Source organism: Aythya fuligula, chromosome 7, assembly GCF_009819795.1.
Source record: "Aythya fuligula isolate bAytFul2 chromosome 7, bAytFul2.pri, whole genome shotgun sequence".
Lineage (NCBI taxonomy): Eukaryota > Metazoa > Chordata > Aves > Anseriformes > Anatidae > Aythya > Aythya fuligula.
Window position 1 is genome coordinate 5,929,765 of NC_045565.1, and position 17,252 is coordinate 5,947,016.

Below are 17,252 nucleotides of genomic sequence, written 5' to 3' on the forward strand. Positions count from 1 at the left end.
GTATCTGATGCATGGGTTCATCTCCCTTTGTCTACAATGCACATGCACACTTCATATTTTGAATCCCTAATGTTAGAACAAGCACTTTAAGGGTATGCATGATTCTAAAAAACAGCCAAGACAAATAGTAGAAAATGCATTTTATTTATATGGAAAAGGCTACATTTAGATTTGTAAAAGGTCTGAGTGTTATGTTGCCCACATGTCAAAAATCAGTCGTGAATAGCAACAAAAAGGTTACATATCTTTCTACATAGCAGTGCAATTAGTTCACATTGCAATAAAATTAAGTCAAGTATGCAACAGAATCAAAAACAAGTGTTTCTCCATAATCAGCGTACAAAGAATTACAGTGCAAAGATCATTTTAGGTTTTAAGAAATCTGCAGTCAGTCATTAGGACATCCTAACGGGCAGGATATCCCAATTATTTTCATTACTAGCAGTTGTATCTTGTCAATACTGTGCACAAGAAAGTAAGTCTAAAATGAAATGACTTACATGGCAAATAAAATATATTTAGTCTATACAATAAAAATACATATTATATAAGTGAACTAACAAAATGAAATTTGAACACACTTATGAAACGGACAACATATCTTAAGGACACACATACAGTATTTATCACGTAAAAACAGCTACTTTTTTTCCAGCAAAAATAATTTGGTTGCTTTACAACTGCATTATGGATCTTACAGTTTGAAGATGCAGATGTCCAACTCTTAAAAACCATAATAAATGTCTTCTGCAAAGCATACAAAGAGGATAAATATTCTTATCACAGTCCTAAGGTTACTTTTGGAAGTTTGTTTTCCCTTGCTCCAGAAACACACTTACATGGGTGAAAAAATAAAAAATTCAAGGGGCATTATGGTACATTAAAACAGTAAACTGTGCTCCATTTCCTTCTAAGTTTGAAAAAAAACTAGAATTTACAGTACTCTGTGGTATATGAAAAAGTCTTCACAAGTTTACATTGCATATTTCTGAGTCCATTCTCTTGCGTGTCTGTTGTATCTGTATGTGCAGAAAGAAGGCATTGAGTGAAGAGCTGTTAGTGATGCACAGACAGCGGCCCATGTATTTACTTCATACAGACATTATTGAGCTTTTAATCTCTTAGCATCGATTCCAAGTTAAAATGTCTAAGAACCAAGAAACATATGCACTATGTGTTCAGTTAAGGTTACCTCTCAAAGCTATTTAGACTCAAAACCAATTTTACAGGATTGTATTAAATGAGTATCCTTGTGCATGCTTAGCTTGCATTTCACAGCTGGTTTCCTTACTTGTACATTAACAGGAGCTTGTTGCCAATTATTCCCAAATGTGTATGCTATTAAAAGTCTAACAAAGTTCACACATTTAATTTGCATAAAATTCAGCATCATTAACTGGCATTGGAAAGGATGCAGATGGAAGGCACAGCGATGTTATTCTCCATTCTACACTTCCACCTACATTTCAGAACTTGAAAGGAAAATTTCCTGAAAAGCATTTCCGACTAGATTTTAAGTGTCAGGTCTTTTCCTTCTGGTATGAAGTTAACCAGCACTCTCAGAAGGATGCATCCCTGGAGAGTCCGCAACTTTACCTCTGGTCCTTGAACTTGCTAACATTCTGCTCTTCAGACTAGATTCGCTTTTTTCTGTGTCCTCCAGAGGAAACACTGGCAATTTTTTATGTATTTATTTTTTTAAATCACTTCTCAAGATCAATATACCAACTCCTGTACTAACTTAGTTTGCTCTTAAGAATATGTTCTCATCCAAGTCTTTGGATTTTCAGTTATACACTCAGGGGTAACCAGCCCCATTATTCACTTCTCAAATCTAACAGGATAGTGAAAATTCAGTGGGTGAAAACCATAAAGAGACAGAGCTATAGTCAAGAATTCAATCTTCCCCTACTTTCTGTTACAATGATTCAATTTCAAGTTGTGGAGATGGAGAAATATCCCTTGTTCACTTCCTTTACAAACAGGAGGCTGAAAATACTACTAAGTGGATGGATAAAACCAGAGACACAAGTGGGCAGAAGCTGAAGCACAACATCCTCAACTTGAGAACAATTTGCTTTGCAGAACAAGCCACAGTTCAAGCATTTCAAAAGTGGCTTACATGATTTGATTGTATCAGATTTTGAACTGTCAGAAAAAAAAAATCATTTCAATAATTCTCACTCAAGTGAAGAATACTAGACCTTAAACTTCCATGTGACTTCTGCCTCCCTCCTTTTCTATCCAGTCCTGAATGTAAAAGCAATACTCAAATCTTCATGAAGCTGTGACAACAAATAATTCTTACGTGGGATTTTTTTTTTTATGTAATGAAAAATAAATATTAACACACAGCATAAATGTATGATATTTTTGTACTTATTTGCATAAAACTAAATATCCAACAGTTGTGTACACCTACAGGTTCCTGCTTGCCATTCTACCAATAGATATTTTCAAGATTTAAATATCTAATCCTCTATACAGTAGAAATCTATGTAAAGAGTTTTGTGTTTTGTTTTGTTTTTTTAAATAAGGTAAACAGTTGTATAGCCAATCACTATCTGCAAGTAGCATGCACATAAATACACATAATTATGTCATACTCACTTTTCCTTGTCTGACTTGTAGATCTGTGCAATATCCGGTACTAAAGGATCATCTGGATTAGGATCACAAAGTAAGGAGCATATGGACAATAAAACTAAATAAAAGAGACACTAGATTAAACAAGTTAGTTCATTTCTATAATCCTTTAATATATTCCAGCACACAGAAAGTGGAAAAAGGAAGACTAGAAAGAGAATGCATATCAGTATTAAGGTTTTGGACAGCAGTTTTGCTCAGAAGCATTAATACAGCACCATTTTTTTTTATGTAGGCATTAAACAACACTTGATAACAGCCTAGAGAACTCACAATCCATGCACTTATACCTCTGGGAATTATCTCTCTCCCATGTTTTGACCTATGAAAATTAAACTACAGAGTGCATAGCTACATATCAACGTTCAAACGAAGCCCTTACATCTTCAATTATTTAAAATTATCACTAATATTACACTACCATGTAACACTGGATTTGTGCACATCCTTCTCCACTTCTGTGCTGTTATTCTCTCCTTCATATGAGCATTTCACTTGATTTGATGGATGTGACGCTTCCACTTGGGGAAACATTTTATCAGGTTTTTATGCAGGTACTCACTTATGATTCTAGTTTTGATTCCTGGTATCTATCTGAGGACATTTGATTTTTCTAACACCTTCAACACACATATTTCAGGTAACTTCAATTTTAAACTCAGAACTAACATGGATACCAAAAGCACTCACTTCAACAATTCACTATAGGTTGTGAAAGGGAATTTGATGCTACAGTAAGAATCTGCTGTAGAATATGATTTTTTTTCCCCTTGCTTTGTCTTGTTACAAAAAAGCTTGGACTAACATTCATTTACAGCAGTAGCAAGCCTCATACTGACATACTTGACATACTTCACTTTATTAGGTGCCAAATACACCAGTAACATTGGAAAATCAGGTTACAACACTCAGTGACACCGATCAGAGGTGCTATCAGTATGGCATAATCCTTTGATCCACTAAAATAAGAACCGTAAATGAGAAATTTCTTCCATGAGCCACTGAGCTGATTTCCAGTTCAAGAAACACAAAATGTATACGTGTTAAAAGCAGGTCAAGTCAAATCACACAAGACCTGCAGGCTGCTCTTCTTTAGAGCTGAAGGAACACTCAAAAAAAAGTAAACACACTTACAGAAAAGTGCTAAAGATCTGAAAACTCAGATATCAGATAAATACCAACTGGTAAACAAGATTTAGGTGCCAACTAAATACGTTCTGAATAACTAGGAAGCAATTTTTGCTCAGCAATACAACAAGCAAGTTCTGTGGAAAGCTAGCATGAGCTACATGCAATAGTAATTCACGTCTTCAACAGCGACATGAGAAAACACCTTTAAAATTGTATTTTATTTAGCTACTGAAATTATTGTGTATGGTTGGTATGCATGAGCAGAAGTTGTTTTTCCAATCATCTATAACAACTGCACCTGCATAAAGCAATTTCTATGGGACAAAGACTAACAATGCTTTCCTTGCTCATACCCCAAATGCATTGACACTGTTCTAAAACAGATACATGGTTTAGAGAGCTTAAAAAAAAAAAAAAAGCAAGATGTGATACTGTTTAATCTTTTGAGCAATATGATAACTGTCTGTAATATGACTAAGATCATGGCTAAGAATTTCAAATATGGGTGAGAAAAACTGCAGCCACATTTTAAGCAGCTTTTGAAGTAACACAAAATGCCTACAACAAAAGAACTAATTAACCGTAACCACAATGTTCCAAATATCAAGTGTTCAAATTGAGAAAAATTTAACTACAAGATTACAGTATTCTATTAAGTCTTTTACTGATGACTTAGAGAACAGTTATGTTTTAAAATTCATCTTACAGAGGAATCCAAAAACTTATTAAATTTCAAAATAAAGTGTAATTAAGATCTTAGCCCACATAAGCACGCTCAGGCAATCACAAGCAATCCAAGAGGCTTCCCTACATGGCAGTATTGGGGTTTTCCATTTACATCCAAATTCATTTGGTTTTGCAGCTCTGTTCAGAAGTTTCTCTTCAGTTCTGCCTGCAGTCAGTTATAATACAGAAGCTGCACTTCAGCCTAATTGGACATTTTTTATCTCACCCAATTTGGTTTAGAACACTTCCTTGCCATGCAGATAATGTATGATGTCATGCGACACTCCAAATAAACTGTGTGAGATCTTGGATCATAACAAGGATTCCAATGGAATTACCGCTGCTGTAACATGCAGGATAAATTTGTTCTCACTGGTACCCTTGGACAGTGTAGTAACACCAGAAAAAAAAAAACATGGCAGCGTATGCAAATTCATAAAACTATTAGCATATCTGTGACTTTACCTTTAGATACAGTCAGAGCTGGTGACCACTGAGATCTCAGGATATCAAGACAAATACTCCCGTTACTGTTTATGTTTGGATGATATATTTTTGTTGTAAAAGCAATCTGGAATTGAAAAAACAGTGAAAAAATAACAAGTAATATGAAATTGCTTTTTACGTTTGGAATCCACAGAATCACAGAATTTCTAGGTTGGAAGAGACCTCAAGATCATCGAGTCCAACCTCTGACCTAACGCTAGCAGTCCCCACTAAACCATATCCCTAAGCTCTACATCTAAATGTCTTTTGAAGACTTCCAGGGATGGTGACTCCACCACTTCCCTGGGCAGCCTGTTCCAATGCCTCACAACCCTTTCAGTAAAGAAGTTCTTCCTAACATCTAACCTAAAACTCCCCTGGCTCAACTTAAGCCCATTCCCCCTCGTCCTGTCACCAGGCACATTGGAGAACAGACCAACCCCCACCTCGCTACAGCCTCCTTTAAGGTATCTGTAGAGAGCAATAAGGTCGCCCCTGAGCCTCCTTTTCTCCAGGCTGAACAAGCCCAGCTCCCTCAGCCGCTCCTCGTAGGACTTGTTCTCCAGGCCCCTCACCAGCTTCGTCGCCCTTCTCTGCACCCGCTCAAGCACCTCGATGTCCTTCTTGTAGCGAGGGGCCCAAAACTGAACACAGTACTCGAGGTGCGGCCTCACCAGAGCCGAGTACAGGGGGACGATCACCTCCCTAGCCCTGCTGGTCACACTGTTCCTGATACAAGCCAGGATGCCGTTGGCCTTCTTGGCCACCTGAGCACACTGCTGGCTCATATTCAGCCGACTATCCACCATCACTCCCAGGTCCTTCTCTGCCTGGCAGCTCTCCAACCATTCCTCTCCCAGCCTGTAGCTCTGCTTGGGGTTATTGCGCCCCAGGTGCAGGACCCGGCACTTGGCCTTGTTGAACTTCATGCAGTTGACCTCAGCTCATCGGTGCAGCCTATCCAGATCCTCCTGCAGAGCTTTCCTACCCTTGAGCAGATCGACACACGCTCATAGCTTGGTGTCATCTGCAAACTTACTGAGGGTGCACTCAATGCCCTCATCCAGATCACTGATGAAGATATTAAAGAAGACCGTCCCCAGCACCGAGCCCTGGGGGACGCCACTAGTGACTGGCCTCCAACTAGACTTGACTCCATTCACCACAACTCTTTGGGCCCGGCTATCCAGCCAGTTTCTAACCCAACGAAGCGTGCGCCAGTCCAAGCCAAGAGCAGCCAGTTTCTTGAGGAGAATGCTGTGGGAGACGGTGTCAAAAGCCTTGCTGAAGTCAAGGTAGACCACATCCACAGCCTTTCCCTCATCCACCCAGCGCGTCACTTTGTCATAGAAGGAGATCAGGTTCGTCAAGCAGGATCTGCCTTTCATAAACCCATGCTGACTGGGCCTGATCGCCTGCTTGCCCTGCAAGTGCTGCAAGTCTTCACAGTGTCCCTTCATTTCCAGTCATATTTGATGTGCCATATCCAACCCAGCATACTGTACAACCTCTCATCCTATCACCCAGCTTTAGGATTCAGCTCATCCCCTATGTACCCTGTCACTGGCCTTCTGGTTTCAACTCCCAAAAGAAAGCCCCAGACAGCTAAAATATAGACACAGTTTTGACCTAAAAACTGTGGAAGTTTGAAGACAAAGGACTTACCTTTGGTGGTTTGAAAGGATAGTCTGTTGGAAAGTGTACTGTGAGAAAAAATACTCCCCCTTGATATGCACTATCAGGCTGGAAAAAAAGAAAAGAAACAAAGCCCCTTAATGTATTTCAGTTATTGTGGAGCTTCTCTTCTGAATGCAGAGAACCTCCCAAATGGATGAGTAACTTAGAAAACTCATTTTTTATCCCCAGTATGCAGCCCACAGTGTACTGAGGATACCAAACCCTCCCACTGGCCAGCGACGCTACAGTAGAGCCAGCCGTGGCTACTACTGCAGTAGCACAACGCGGCTACTGAGCGCTGCCCTTCTCAGGGAGGGGAAGGAGAGGAGCAGCGTTTGACTGGTGGAGCTACAAAACTGCTGATCCATCAGCTCCAAACTAGCTCCCTCCTCAGTATCTGGGCTGTGAGGCACTCCTGGAAGCTCAGCTCCATGGCACCAAGGGGACCAAGAGCAGGTCTTCCAAATCCTGTCTCGGTACAACACCACAGCTGCTCTGCTACTTTCAGGATCTTCCTCCATCGTTAAGCTACAAATATACTTACCTTATGAAGTGGTTTCTCTTTGCAGATGCAAAGAGTAGGATTTTCCAACTTAATTCAGGTGATCATGATGACATCAGGGAGTTTTAAAACACACAACATCTTTGTGACCTGTACAAATCTGTGAACATGCATTTTGTTAGAGAACATGTGCACAGGTTTATGTCCAGGTTGCACACAGTTTATAGATAGAAATAACTTTGTTGCAGTCAGCTGTTGAAGAAATCTTTCATTTTTATTTACTAGAAAAGTGGGGAAAAAAGTCTTAATGCTAAATGACAGAGCAGCGCTTCAGGTTCAAATTAAGGGAAGGAGAAGAAAAATCTCTCTCGTTACTCAAGAAGTTTAAAACAGCAAGACAGGAACTCAGTCTCAGCAAAGCTGCAGGAGAAGTTTGGGGTTTTCTTATGGGAGTAAATGCAGATTTTTATTTTTATTTTTTTATAAAACATTTACCTTAGAAATGAGCAAAAATTGCAGTTTTAGAGATGAATTGAAGAAGCAAAGTCACAAATGGGCCCCTATGACATGTTGTCTTATGCACACAAAACGCAGACAGTGTTGCAACATAAGGCAGGTTATATACGGTATCGCTAAGAAGCCAGCATTAGGTAACATCAGAGAAGATTGCCACTCACAGTTAGGTTTGAAACGACTGCTTGCATGCATAGTAAATGGACTTTTCAAAGTTAAAATAAGATGAAGATCAGACAAGTTCAGTGCCAAGGAGAAGGCGAAGTGAAGTCACGCTGTGTTTGGTAAGTAAGGCAAATCAAACTGACGATGTGCAGACAGAAGAGGTTACTCTACTTCCACACGTAGGAAGTGAGCTCTGAAGGAAAGCTATAGTCCTGCGCTTCCCTCAGCCTATTAGAAGATGTACAGGATGTGTACCCCTATTTCCTTATGTTATCGAGACAAGGTTATTTTCTCAAGGCAAAAGTGCTGATGGTGTAGCTTTTCCCATTGATGGTTATGGCTGAGAAGGGTTGGCAAGAGATGCTCACTGTTATCCTTAACTAGAGAAATCTGAGGAACCTGAAGGGAAGAAAAGTCTATTTTCCACTACAAGGTATGAAAGGCGAATTGTGAGCTGGAAAAAAAAGAATTTAAGTTGGGATTTATGTGCTAGTGTTGCCCTTGGTAAGGTCAAAGTCATTCAGAACAGAGACATTACTGATGGCAATCAGCACACAAGCTTTTCCTAACTCTATATTCTTTGATATTCTTTGCTGTTTTGCCATTCACCTTCAGGCAGTGCAGAAGGGCAAGAGCAGAATGACTCTGTATGCGAAGGAACACAGCTGTCAAAGAACAATGGCATAAATACAAGTATCCTATAGAAAAGCTTGTCACAATAATTTGAGTGGCTGCTGCATCACCACAAACTCCATCACATCACTGACAACTAGTAACTGGTCTTTTACTGCTCCAGAGCAGCTGTGATGAAAATGCAGAAATAGTCTCAAATTAGCCACAATTTCACTTTTCTCCACCATGTGATGCTGCATCTCACGGGATTAAGTAGTGTCTCAAATTTTCAGCTCAGTATCTGAACCAAAAGCTCTTCTTTCAAAATTACCAAGTCCAAAATGAAAACACTAGGAATACAAAGCTCCTTGACGTGGTATTTATAAACACCCCTTCCCTCAGGTCATGTTGTTCTTCATTCTTTTTGCTGAAACCCTTTCCAATTTTCCTTCAGAATGTTCCATTCTTAATATATATTGCCCTTTCTTATGTCATGTCCTTCAAGAGTCATAAATCACATCTTTAGCAATCTCACTCAACCCCAAAAAAGGCCTTTCTCACACAGAAACCAAAAGTACCCACAAATGGGGATGACATTTCCCAAAAGCCATCAGCTTCTGCCAGAGCCACATCACAGCCCTCAATCAGTTCTAAAAGCCCCCAAATCACCTTGTGCAACACCACTCTTGTTTACAGTTCACAACTTTAACATAGGATTACTTCAACTATTTCTCTTTCAGAACGGAAATGATGATCTCTGAAAAGCAAGCTCTTGAGTGTGCAGCCCACATCACCAATTCAAACATTAGGGATGCTTAATCAGTCAACTGAAATTTCAGAAAGAAGACTACAGAATTTTTTTTTGAATAGTTAAAGAAGAAATGAGTGCCAGACTACTAAAAACAACAGTGCAAACCCCAAATCTTTAATTGGTACATAGCACAGCTGAACTTAACTACCATGTTAAGAGACACCCAAATGAATTTTTCTGTAACAAAAAAGGAAACACGTCTACTTTCTAAGGGGAACAAACTATTATACTTACAGGTCCCATAATAGTTGCTTGCCAATGAAACACTGCAAATCAAAAAGATAAAATTATTAGAGATTTTCTAAGCTTTTCCTTCACCAGAAAAGGTCAGCCGTGGCAAGGTGCTATGAAGAGCTTACAGTCATCTCCAACAGGTCCGGCAGAACAGTGGGCCGGCGGGTCTCGCTGCAGGTCACTTAGCTCCTGGAAGAAAAACACAAATATTTGAAGTGTATCTACATGAACAGACACACCGCAGAGCAGCATCGCTTCAAAAGTGAAAACACAGAAATTTATTGAATAGATCCATAACATTTTTTAAAGAAATCAAAATGTGAAGTGCCCATTGATAATGGAAAGATTTCTTCCTGATAGGTTTGCAGCCGAAGGCATTATTATACAGATTAACATCTGAAAGCATGGGAGTTATAACCAAGTTTGTAATACACTGGATCTTCTGAATTAGAGGCAGAAAGAAATTAAGAAAAAAAAGGGTTTATTGATTTCCCCGTAAACTAACTGCTTAATTTAGAAATTTGTGCTCATCTGACTATTCCTTTAGCTTCTGATTTTATAAAAGGTTCGTGTATTGGCCTCATCTATATCCATTAGCTGAGTTAAACCAGCTCATAAAATGCTTTCAGACTGCCTAAAGGTGATATAGGAAAGCAAAGGATCCTAAGTGAACTAGAGAACCAAAGGAAATTACCACCTATACATCTTACTGAACATAACTTGATTTGATTCTCTACATGCTTTCTTTCAAAAGTGACTACTAGAGAAACCTGGAAAAAGTTGAAGTTTGAGAGAAGCGTACAGAGAAACTTTTGCATGTCAACTGATTTATTTTACAGAAGTTTAAACAGTCCCAAATAATTTAAATTACACAGATACCCAGCTTTTCATTTATGTCATCAACACTACATCAAACACAAACCAAGCCAGGCATTAATGCAGGTTCATTTTTGTTATTAAATTCAATATACAAGTTTTGATATCTGAAGTTTTACTACACGAAGAACAAGTTATGTACTTTTTCCAATTCCAAGCTGATAGGAACCATGCTGCTTTAAGTCTAACAAGCATGTGTAAATACTTCAGTTGAAATAAGCTTAAACAATGTGTCCTAAGTCACTCAACTCATTACCAAGAACATTTAACTCAGTAACAAACAGGAGAAGGCCTGCAACAATCTCCTTAAGTTTAGCTTAAAGACTATCAGTGGAAGCACTTTCACCCAAAAAATTATTAGTCAAGAAAACAATTTAAAAAATCAACATGTAAACCAGAACAAACTTTAAGTCGTGTAAAATTTGTGTATGTGGCGTGACCAGGCTTTATGCACAAGGTGAAGGGTTACAACTCCACACTTCCAACTGCTGTGATATATTTATCCGTTTACAGCAGCCAGCAAGCATTTCAACTTGTGCAGTGCCCTCCCCGAGACGCCCACTTCACCAGGGACAAGGTGCCTAGCACCTAAACTCAGGCACACTTCTTGTAGGTCAACTCTTGGCCGCAGGTCCAAGGAAAGGCAGCACCACGAATATCCAGCCACCTCTGAGCAAGCAGTAACATTACTGCTCTGCTATGGCATGCCTTCAGCTGTGTGACTGAAGACATGAGGGCTCTTCGCTCTACTGAAATAGCTCCAGTCGCTAGCTCGTGTGACTCGCCAACCCAGCTTTATCCCGTTGGTGAAACTCTACGCCGCTCCAGAAACAACGCTCTGGGCTAGACTTGCACCGTACTTGTAGAGGATTTTGCTTTCGCCTTTTAGTCCCCTTTTTGATCTGCGGATTCAAGTTTCAGTAAGGGAGCAATACAGAGAAGCGTGACCTATGCAAAGCCCAGTCACTGCCAGCACAAGAAGTCAACAAGTCTCAAGTTTCCTGGAATCACGAGACTCAGCCAGCAGCGGAGCAGTTCCAGCCTCTGTCTGCACTAACTTGCAGCCCAAGATCTAACAAGAGAAGCTGAAGTTTTGTACGGACAGTACCAAAGTCATCTACATGAGACTGTTGGCCAAAGTAGAGAACTCAAAACCAAAATATCTTGTTTTATAGCAATTATGTCTGACTACTAAATTAAAGGTAACGATGAGGAAAAACACAGCTTAATCCAGAGACTCTAAAATACGTATACACGTTTCCTTACATGTGCAACCCACTGTCACAGCTGCTGGGCAAGCAATTTTAGAGTCACAAGTCTGTAGCAGTACTTCCATTTGTGAGATATTTTCCTTGAGATCTTAACATCCCCAAAACCGTACAAATTGATTTTCATTCATATGTACATGAGTACTTCCGAAATGGTAAGAACTGGGAAAGGCTCCTCAGGCACACACCTGCAATTTGTTGAGGCTGAAGGCACTGAAATTTGTCCCCCATAAAAACATGTTTTTAATCACAGCTTGATGAGCCCAGTCCAGTCCTGTCATTAGTATTTCCCCAGTAGTGATGAAGAGCCTTTCTTCAGCCAAGTTCACTGAATGAGAGTGACGGTCACAGATACACTAAGAAGGCTTTTGCAGACAATTCAAGCTGCATTCATATTTTCCGTTCATAAGAAATGGGGTACTAAAGCCAATAGGCTTTGAAAATACAAATAGTAATGTGATCAAACTTTGTGAATTGAATTTGACAGTAACAGTTTGAGCCTTTACATACAGCAGCTCAGATCAAGCTGTGATAAAAATCAAAGAAGTATTTTGCTTTGTACTGTTAATTATGCTGTTCAAGCTTGGCATTCAAAGCAAAATTATCTGGAGAGCTGTACAATTTAGGCTTCGATCTTTCCTACACCTCCTGCAATGCTGTAAGGAGATATCCCTCACAAGTCATGCTGACTTGCCAGCATCCAGAGCTGAACACCACAGAAGAGCTGCGATGGTTCCCTAGAACAACAGGGGTACAAAAACTGCTTTGAGACTTTATACTGTTGCAAAAGAATGAGGTGTGGAATATAAGAATACAAAGCAGCAAAGATGCTCTTCAAAGGAAGCCCGAGAAGTCCGAAGAGCTACTAAGCACAACGTGCTGAAACCTCATCAAGAAGCACAGAAAAACTGCACGGAAGGCTGGCTGCAGACAGTCAACACTAAAGATTTTTCTGTAATTGTAAGTGAGTTGGTTCCGGCAGTTTTGTCCATGTTTTATGGATTATAAAACACTGCAGCATGATGCAGGTCTGCTTGCCTCAAGGCCTTGTCTGCACGGATATTTTTAGTCAGCAGTACAGAAAATGCTGGTGCAAGACTTTGATGCATGTATGCTAAACAAAAAAAGTAGATTTGTAACTCAAAGTAGTGTGGATTCCTTTTCAAAAGGGAAACTCAACATTGCAAGTTACAGCATACACCAAGGCCACATCTTCTGAGAGAACACAAAAAGAATAAAGTTTTGTCTGCAAGAGCTGCAAGCAGAAGTATTAGTTATTTCAAACAGTGGTGAATGTCACGGCACAAAAGCATCCATCAGGAGCTCAGCGCATGCCACGCTTTGTCCCAGCACAGCCACAATAAACTTGTATAAAGAAAGAGCTAAGCTGTGGACACTGCTAGTAATAAACCTTCTAATCCTCTCAAACACTGAAAAATGTTACCTAGTAGAATAAAACATGATTAATTGTATACCTCCGGCTGGTTGCAATTAACAGGTGTAACAGCAAACTACTTCTCCTGTTTAAAACCAGAAGACAGCAGCAGAGCACAAAAGCAGGCAGGATCCATGACCGGGTGAAGCTAATAAAGGAAGAGTGGCACAGTGTTAGAAATATTAGCCAGCAATTACTGGGGAGGGACACAGCACAGCCTCCAAATTACCACCTCACTGCACCCACGCACACTCTAGAACACATGGACTCATGTGCAGCATGAGACAAAAATTTAAAAATCAAGTTTAAGAGATGTAAGACGCATACCACAATAAACTGTGTAAGCTGGAAATGTGTCTGAACGTGCAGACTAGCACTCATTGACAAAGTACATGACAGAATATATTTCATAAATCGTAAAGCTGGTGAAGACTGGGAGGCCAGTCTAGCAGTTCTGTGCTTCACAAGGAGACAGGGATTCTCTCCTAAAAAGCTACAAAAATAAGATTGGAAAAGGTACGTTGACAACAGGGAATATTCTAAGCATAGTACAAAAAATAAAAAAATAAAAAAAAAACTCTCCTCTGTTGCAGTTAAAAAAAAAAAAAAAAAGTCCAAAAAAAAAGTCTGCAGGCTATCAGAAGACAGAAATAAACCGCAGGCAGCATCACTAAAAGCTATTTTAGTTCTTTAAATACATGAAACCACAACCAGAGCCCTTTTCCACACCATTATTTAAAATAGAGGTTTTTAAATTTGTCAGCTATGCTCCTCGTTTCTTGCACAAAAAGCACTGTACTTTCTATCAAGTCGACACATTCACTGCTGCTCCTCTATTAATGGTGATTGGAACCATCTGTCCAAAAAGCAGCTAGAGCACTGATTAGACTTTGGCTAGTTAACAGATTTTCTTTTCTTTGTAAATTTAGGAAATGTAAAACATTTACCATCACGTCTCGATACAAAGTTAAGTTTTAGTGATAGAGTATCTATCTGGTTTGATACACTGTTTGATACAAAATATGTTGCTGTGATTTCACAGCTAATGTTTTGGAAGCAAACTAAAATACTTTGTATTACAGAACTGAAAAAGTTTTCTTAGCACATTTATTACCCGCTAAACAAAGTCAGAACCTAAACCACAATTACTGATAACACTTGCACTTGGGTTAATTTAATCAACCACAGTTATTTTCAACATAGAACTTGAGTTGCTAGGTCCTGTTAGACTAGGCATGTATGAAACACGCTGAAACAAACAAACATATAGCTGAATGGTAAATTTTGATGTTTGAATGCTTCCATTCTTACTGAGCTGTGGGAGAAAAACAATCCAGCACTATGCACTGACAAGATTAAAAACAACAGCTATTTTTAAACCAGTCTTCAAATGTGTCAGAAAATACGTGGCTGCTGCCTTCGAAATCTCTTCTACCCAAAAAAAAAAAAAAAGTCCGATTTATTTTTATGCTGATAACTAGAGCAAGTGAATACTGGTTTTGTAAAGATTTCAAAATAGTCTGAGCCATTAACAGGCATAAGAAATAGCAGCAGCTCATTAATACTACAGGAGCATCCAAAAGTACAGGATTTATGATGAAAACAAGCTCCCCAGCTGTAAGACTGAACTGACAGGATAACAACCCCCCAGTTAGGTAGGTAACCAGAGTATTCGCAACAGGAATCTCAGAAAAATGACCCTGCATGGGATTGATGGGCAGAACTGACCCATTCAATAACGTCCCTAACACAACTGTCTGATTTTTCTTCTACTTGGCACAAAAGCCAAGTGTCTCAGTATCCTGGGGTAGTAATAATAAAGATTTCTTAGCTGGGGAGGGTTATTCTGCAAAAACCTACACTATTTCTCTTCATAATCTGCAACATCTGGATTTTACAACATCCACAAAATATCAGGTTATTCTTTCATCACTGAATCACAGACTACGGGGAAGCAGCTCTTGCCCCAAGGAACTTGTATTCTACAACACATACACTGCACAGACTGAAGTTTTTGACAGTGTAGAAGCACAACTGCCTCTCCTTCGTGCTACAGCAAAATATTGACAAGTTCAACTAATCCAGATCCTCCGCTTAAAACGAGCAAGAATCCCCCATCCTTCCAAGAACTCCGAGATGAATTTGTCATTGAGTTAGTACTGACCTCTATGCTTACAGAGCAGGGCTTCACATCCTCACTGCTCTTCCACCCTCAGCACTAAGATGAACACACCTGGATGATCAGCTTGCTTGTTGGTTATTTACTTGCTTTTTTGTTTGTTTATATATTTTTTAAGAAAGCTCCCAAGCACAAGGCATCCTTCCATTATTAGTGCAGAGCCCTCAAGTCTGCAGCTTGTCCTTTAAGGAGCCCCTCAAGGCAGACCAACAAAAGAAAAGATGAAATAACACAATCACAACAGCAATACTATTTAGAAACTGGAGTCCCAACTGGCACGGGACAAAATACACTTTCTAGTATACACGTGTTACAGCTGTGCTTCCTCTGTAGGTGCTATCATTCTGACCATGCAAGCTCCCAAAATTATTGTGACCAAGCTTGTCACCAAAATTCCTCAGCTGTGTTAAAGCATACTTCTGAGCCACTCTAAAACCACCCAGGCTTAACTAGAGGCACTACGTCTAGACCGACAAGTTCCCAAGCAATGCCATTGTGTTTTCTGACAGTGCTTTGTTCTCCAAAGAGGTCCCCGAGGCACTTTCTCAAACTATAAAATCCTTACAGCATTTCCTCTACTCCAGATCTTATCGCCTCCTACCCTCGTGATATGACACAGCTATCAACCTTCAGAGCCTGTCTGAAACATCTGGGAGCTGGACAGGATGAACAAACCTTCATAAAAACACATCTCATCTACTCCATTAGTTTTTCCCCATTTCATTATGTTAAGGAAAGCTCTACATACTACACTGACATCAAGATATTTTGTCTTTTCAAACTTCTCCCCTTCATTTTTATCTTCCATTTGTAATAACTTCCTTGACACTTTCTTCTTTCACAGCAAGTGGCTTGTTATGATACTGCTTTGGAGCCTGGCAGCTGGACAAATCCCTCTAGCAGTAATTATTTCTTACCCTGGAAAGGCAGCAGATAGCAATTAAGGAAAATAATAATAATAATAATAAAAATAAAAACAGTAATGGTCTTTTCTGCAGACAAATAGAAGCGGTAGCCAGTACTGAAACCGATCTCAACTCTCCTGGTAGCTCCCACTCCAGAATTTCTTCATGTTTCAGATAAAGCCTATTGCACAATCTGGAAATCTTATACTTGAAGTCGGCACTTCTTGACTTTCAGAGAACAGAGGAAGAATCTACTAAGGCTAACGGTATGCAAAACGCTAACTTCAGGATAGGTTTCACATCTACTGAACTTAAAGTTTGAAAACACCACAGTAAAGAAAGCTAGGGTTTTCCAAGACGTATGGACGCCACTAAAGGAGGCTTTTTCACCTCAAAAACGTCAGAAAACTACAAGACTTCCCACTTCCTTTACTCACCTTCACAGAAAGGATTTGGAAGGAGAAAAAAAAAAAAAAAAAAAAAAGAGAGAAAAGAAAGAAGAGGAAGAAAGAAAAGGAAGAGGAAAGAAGGTATGCAGAACAAACCTAACACAAGGGTCAGGGGATTCTCAGAGAGAAGGCGAGAAGCGAAGAAGACCAGGATAAAAAAAAGGAATAACCCCCCCAAGACGCAGAAGCTGGAGAGGAGCCACCGCTGTGCCTGCGGTGTGCGGTGCAGGGCTCCAGCACCGTGCCACGCACCGGTTACATATTTGGCATCGGGCGACAAAAACCCTGCCCTGTTGACAAGATTTGCAGCCAGAGCCCCCCCCGCCAGCCGCCGGTGGGAGCCCGCAGCGGCCCCCTTCCCCCACAGCGGGCACACCCCAGCGCTAACCGAACGTTTCCGTTAAAAAAAAACACAAAAACCAGACATTTACCAAACCGCCAACCGCCCCCCACCCCCCCTCAGGGCGGAAGGGCACGGCTGAGGAGCAGAAGCCGGGTTCTGAGGGGACCGAGCGGGCACCGGCGGCCTCCCGCAGCCCCCCACCCCCGCCCCCGCTCACTTTCTGTATCCGCTTCAGCGCCATGAGGGGACCGGGGCGGCGGCGGCGGCAACGGCTGCGGCGGGGGGGGGAGCGCG

General features: G+C 40.3%; 1 protein-coding gene across 1 annotated transcript; it reads right to left on the bottom strand.

Moving 5' to 3' along the window:
- Positions 1 to 123: 123 nt before the first annotated feature.
- Positions 124 to 17,239, bottom strand: UBE2D1 (ubiquitin conjugating enzyme E2 D1). The gene is made up of 7 exons (XM_032191355.1): positions 17,176 to 17,239; positions 9,629 to 9,692; positions 9,504 to 9,535; positions 6,655 to 6,732; positions 4,969 to 5,074; positions 2,611 to 2,704; positions 124 to 1,019 (listed from the first exon to the last, which is right to left on the bottom strand). The coding sequence occupies exons 1-7, from the start codon at positions 17,197 to 17,199 to the stop codon at positions 974 to 976; spliced, it is 444 nt and encodes a 147-aa protein (XP_032047246.1). The 5' UTR covers positions 17,200 to 17,239; the 3' UTR covers positions 124 to 973.
- Between the last annotated feature and the right edge of the window lie 13 nt (positions 17,240 to 17,252).